Source organism: Otolemur garnettii, unplaced genomic scaffold (assembly GCF_000181295.1).
Source record: "Otolemur garnettii isolate 467f Iridium unplaced genomic scaffold, OtoGar3 scaffold00236, whole genome shotgun sequence".
NCBI lineage: Eukaryota > Metazoa > Chordata > Mammalia > Primates > Galagidae > Otolemur > Otolemur garnettii.
Window position 1 is genome coordinate 1,224,181 of NW_003852631.1, and position 5,947 is coordinate 1,230,127.

The 5,947-nt window shown below is 36.1% G+C and overlaps 1 protein-coding gene across 4 annotated transcripts in view; it reads right to left on the minus strand.

The window, feature by feature from the left end:
* Positions 1 to 7: 7 nt before the first annotated feature.
* The window catches only part of TSC22D2 (TSC22 domain family member 2), a 52,409-nt gene continuing 46,469 nt past the window's right edge, over positions 8 to 5,947 (minus strand). For 3 of the 4 annotated variants that reach the window (XM_023508268.1, XM_023508271.1, XM_023508270.1), the window contains 2 exons: positions 1,918 to 1,969; positions 8 to 1,114 (listed from right to left, as the gene is read on the minus strand). In XM_023508268.1, the coding sequence (XP_023364036.1) occupies positions 854 to 1,114; positions 1,918 to 1,969 (313 nt within the window). In that variant the 3' untranslated portion in view covers positions 8 to 853. The remainder of the gene's footprint in view (positions 1,115 to 1,917; positions 1,970 to 5,947) is intronic. The other variant, XR_002771147.1, reaches the window with a different exon arrangement.

The following is a 5,947-nucleotide window of genomic DNA, read 5'->3' on the forward strand; positions in this document are numbered from 1 at the left end:
AAAAAAAAAAAAAAAAAAAAAGTCATAAGAAATGTCAAAAAGCAGAGGAATCGTGGCAATTTCTCTATTAGAAAGTAGAAACAAATGAACAAAGTTTTCTTCATCAAAATAGCCCAATTATTTATTATATCACAATAACTGGTGACTACCTGTACAGTTGCACTATGTTCTTCATACTTACACTATACAAAATTTACATTCAAGCTGGGTCTTTACTACTGAAAATAAATACCAAAAGTAAATTGCCATTAGTGTTAGAAATATGCCAGGATTCTTTTGTTCAATTATTGCCTAAACGTTTTATCTATTAAATGCAATCCTGTCTTTCAATTCCTTTACTGATAATTATTCAAAAAAATTAAAAAAGTTCTGTGACATTGTTCATGTACATTATGAAAATAGCAGCCCTGTAATAAATAAAACACAAATAAATGAAAACTTATATAGGCAAATGTTACTGACATTAAAAGAAAAGTGGCTCTTTAGATGAACTGTTATTTATAATGTGATAGAAAGGCTCAGGGTAAATCCATGGGTAACAGGGAACGTGAAGAGCCACCAAAACTCTTAAAGACCCCACTCATGCGCACCAGGTAAAATTCTGACTTTGTTTGCTTTAGTAAACCCCATCTATTATTCTCCTTGTGTTCAGATGACACAGAACTGGACATCAACAGCGCTGCATGACATCTCAGAGAGAGGAAAAGCTCTTGTAGAATGATTGTCTAATACTGAAAAGGCCAAACACACAACCAAAGCATGGCTACTTGCTTTCGTATAAAGTGGAAAGAACACCAGTGGCACACAAGGATAGATTGCTTTCAGTTTTTTCTTAACGAGGCTTAAGAAAGCTTTATGCTGAGGAGACATTCGGCTGCTGTGGAGGTTGCGTTGGCTGCGGAGGCTGTGCTATCACTGCTTGTTGCTGAGAAGTGCTACCAGGATTGGCCTGTTGGGCTGGGAGTTGGGATAATTGATCATTGTTTGAAAGAGATTTTAACAGTGCGTTTTCTCGTTCAAGTAAAGAGTTTCTTTCAACTAATTCTTTTATTTGTTCCTTTAAAACTTCCACTTCTTCTCTTACTGCATACATCAAATGGCTTTTCACCAGATCCTGTGAAAAACAAAATTAGGAATGTCAAAAAAGAGTGAGAGGGAAAGGTAGAACTATTGGTTCTGGGTAGTTGGTGCTTTATAAATAAGCATGAGGTGTATTAGTTTTCTGCTCTTGCTTTCAATGTTTCTGCTATATCTTCACCAAGATTAAGGGAAATAGGGTGAAAAACATCTACTTCCCAACTAGAGCAGCAAGCTCATGATTTTCTTTTTGAAGTTTGCAATTTCTAAAAATACTAGCTCCCTACCATTGTCACTTATAAGCTTAGAATTAAAAAAGTTTAAAATCACATACTTAGATGTTAGACTAAGAGAAGAAATAATATTCCAAAGGAAAGTGGTCTGATGTAAACTAGTCATAGTGCTGCTTTAGAGATAAAGTGACTTCTAATTTCTGACTTTAAAATCTTAGGATTTATTTATTTAATAGTTTGCAACTAACAGGCCTTATTTATAGCTTCTATAACAAACTTGAATCCGATTTCCAGTTGAAGTTTTCACTTTAATACTTTTTTGTCTCTAAAATATTTTGGGAACATATTTCATTTAATTATGTATGCCTCCCCCTAACCCATTCAATGCTAATTGATGACATATGGGAGGTTCAAATGGGAGAAATATTTACTTCATTCTAGATTAAAAGTTCTCAATGTTCTAGCATCTTCTACTAAAATCTCATTATCAAAAAATATACCCTGGTTGTCTTTGGTCTAAAGAAATTTTGGTTTCAAGAATTGAGAAAAACTAAGTGTTTCATACAATCAACAATCTATGACATAGAAGAACCATAAACTTACTTACCATTGCTTGTTCTATTTTGTTGTCAATGGCTACAACACCTCCCCCAGACGCACTGGAAAAAATTAGAATATTTCATTAAATTATTCTGAAAAATTTAACTTCCCTTCCAAGTCTTTAAAATATATTATGTTTTACTTAAAAACAGATATAGTAATTTAAAACAGCTTACGTGTATTCTCACAATTCAGTACTTAGCTCATTTTTTAAATGAAGGTCTCAGTAAACTGATGATTTCTAAAAATCCTTTGTAGTCCCAACATTTCTAATTTGATGTATACAAACATATGTATATATACACACATATATATACTACTTTAAACTAACTACCAGTTTTATTCAGAAGGTCTCAATTCAGTGGTCTTAAAAAGATATATTTCAAATGAGCAGTGCCCTACCTGTATTTCTTAAACTTCTTCACTAACCAACTATATACTCTAATTGCCTTTCATGTAGAAATCCTAGTTATTACATAAACTCAGATGACAAATTTTAAGTTTTAGATTTTAACATCTTGCTTTAAAATGTTTAGGATTGATCTCTTAAAATATTTTGGGAGGCTTTTGGGCACGGTTGGCTAACGAAAAACTCAACATTCTGGCACACCTACATACTTTGATTGTAGATTACTTGGTGGCAAAATTTACCTAATAAGGTATGTGAATTGAGCCAGTTTTTCCTGGAAATAATTGAAATTAGTCTTGCCAGTAAGTTCAAGTATCAACTTAGCAATTGTATGATAATTTACACAGAAGGCTGAACAATTGTCTTTTTTGATGGTTTATATGTATTTTCTGTCTTCAAGTAGTTAATAATAGCAAAAACCTATATCCTATTCTTGCCATTTTTGTAAATTTTGAAAAACAATTACTAGGTTTTAAAAATTGCTCTTGTAAGGAAAAATCTGATACCCAAGCCTACTATATCAATATAAAAAGAGGTCTTTAAAGAATTTTTATATAAAATGTTAATACTTTTCATAAAGTATATCCCACCTGGTAAAATTTTGGTGCTATGTATCTGAAAACTATCTTACTTCCAATGATTCCAGGCATCCTCAAACTATGACCCGTGGGCCACATGTGGCCCTCTTAGGCCATTTATCCAGCCCGCTGGGTGTTTTTGCCGCCACTGCCTGCCCTGCCTAGCAGACGACTCGTCCCGGGGCTGGCAGTCCAGCCCTCCAATGGTCTGAGGGACAGTGAACTGGCCCCCCGTTTAAAAAGTTTGAGGACCCCTGATTTAGGCCATCATTGTGTCCAACTAAAGCTCAGAAATATCCTGTCCTTTGTAGCTTGCCCTTAAGTAGTCTTGGTTATAATCCTGGGTCTGCTACTTACTACCTGTGTGACATCAGCAAGCATCTATTTAACTTCCCCATCTATAAAATGCAGGGGTTGGTATCAATGCCTCAACAGACTTTCTACTTCTAAATCTTCAAAACCCCGAAACATTAAATTTTTTTATTAACCCCATTAATTACTTCACTTCTTGCTGCTACTATTTCTAAGATGAAAACAGTCCCTGTTGGGCTGCACCTGTGGCTCAGTGAGTAGGGCGCTAGCCCCAGATACTGAGGGTGGCAGGTTTGAAGCTGGCTCCGGCCAAACTGCAACAAAAAATAGCCAGGCATTGTGATGGGCGCCAGTAGTCCCAGCCACTTGGGAGGGTGAGGCAAAAGAATTGCCAAAGTCCAAGAGTTGGAGGTTGCTGTGATCTGTGACGCCATGGCACTCTACCAAGGGCGACAGAATGGCACTGTCTCTTAAAAAAAAAAAAAAGAAAAGAAAGAAAAGAAAACAATTCCTATATATCTAGTAACTGCAAAGGATATATGAATCATTAACAAATACTTTCTATATGTTGGGCTTTAAATGCTTATAGAAAGTCATGCAAAGTGGCTGGGCACAATGGCTCACACCTGTAATCCTAGCACTCTGGGAAGCTGAGGCAGGTGGATTGCTTAAGCTCACAGGTTTGAGACCAGCCTGAGCAAGAGTGAGACCCCCCCCCATCTCTAAAAACAGCAAGACATTGTGGGGGGTACCTGCAGTCCCAGTTACTTGGGAGAGGCTGAGGCAAGGGGATCACCTGAGCCCAAGAGTTTGAGGGTGCTGTGAGCTATGACACCATAGCACTCTACCAAGAGCAACAAAGTGAGACTCTGTCTCCAAAAAAAAAAAAAGGCTCTTCTACAAATGGAGCTTTAGCTTGGAAGTGCGAACAATGTAATCTAAACATTGTACTCTCATATTAATTTGAATAGTTAAAAAAATAAAATTTGATAAAATTAAAAACAAAGTCATGAAAAGTATGACTATGTGTAACTATAAGCTACAGAACCTATATATAAACCATAGGCTTTAATGCAAAGTTCAGTGAAGGACATGAAGGACACCATGTAGATATATTCACCACAAATACTGAACACATTTTGGCCAAAACCAAAACCAAAAAACCCCCTAAAAGTAATAGGCATTTAAATTAAACTTTGTGGGTTTTTAAAAATTTCTATGGCAAAGAAAGAAATAATTAAGTCATTTCATGACAGATACATCTGATTCCTTCAATACATTTTAAATAGAAAACCTTAAATGGTAACTTTTATGTACCAGTTTTAAATATTAATAAATAGTTGGAAAAATAAACCTTAAAGGACTTAGGGTTTACTGTTTCCTTTTTTTTTTTGTATAATTATAATCAATCAGCAAGTTTCCACATCATTCCTATAGAATAATTAGCATGCTATTCTTTGAATGCTGATTTAACAAACTTGTCCTGACTCGGGCCTCTTATGGCAATACAGGAAACAGGTTTGAAAAGTATAAATGGATCACACTGAAGGTATCTATCCCTTAAAGGGCGTCAATATTTCAACTTTGTTGAGTACTATACTCTAATTGAATTAAATCAGTTACTGAGCTAATTACTATCTCACTATAGTTATTACTATTGCCACATTAGGGATTAAGTAAAAAAAAAAATACTATCAACTACAATGACCTTTGACTATTTTGAAAGCTGTTATTTAAGAATTCTATAACTTAATGCAGGGATGTCAAACTTTAGCATGCCCCCAGGTCATCTGAAGTCTTGTTAAATAAAACAGATTGGTAGGCTCTATCTCTGAGTTTCTAATTCAGTAGGGATGGGGTAGGATCCAGGAATTTGTATTTCTAACAAGTGCCTGGAGGATATCAATTCTATTATTGTCCGACCATACTTTGAGAATCACTGGCTTAGAGGGAAAGATGAAGGTTATAGGAGAAATAATAAAAAAAAAATTAATTCTACTTTTAAAACTTCTTAGCCTGGTATATACAAAATTCTTCATGACCTTCACCTCTGCTTTACATGGTCCTTTTTCTTCTTCTAGTCCATCTGGCCTGTGGTGTTACGGTCTTACATAGCTATTGGCAGCCTATGGAGAATAATGTTCTCTCAGGTTTCCTTGGCTTTGCAGAAACTATTCCCTCAGCTGGAAATGCTCATAGTTCCAATTCATCTGACTCTCTCTCACTCATCCCTGAAGATGTTCCAGTGTCATCTCTTCTGTGATGCTGTCTTATTTCCTAAGGTAGAGCAATTAGTCCATCCTCCTGTGGCCCATCAATCTTCACAAACAGGAAAGCAGAATAGCAAATTCGGCTTTCATATACACACTGTGTGAATTCTGAGAAATTAACCTTTCTAGACATGTTTTTTCAACTAAAATAAAGGTTATATTCCTCAATTCATAAAATCCCTATGAGGGCTGAGTGTGGTGGCTCATGCCTATAATCCTAACAGTCTGGGAGGTTAGGGTGGGTGGACTGGATTGCCTGACATCAGGAGTTCAAGACCAGCCTGAACAAGAGTGACCTTTTTAAAAAAAAAAAAAAAATAGCTGCACGTTGTGGCAGGCACCAGTAGCCCCAGCTGACTTAGAGGCTGAGGCAAGAGGATTGCCTGAGTCCAAGATTTTGAGGTTGCTGTGAGCTATGATGACACCACAAAACTCTACCCAGGGCAACAGAGTGAGATTCTGTCTCAA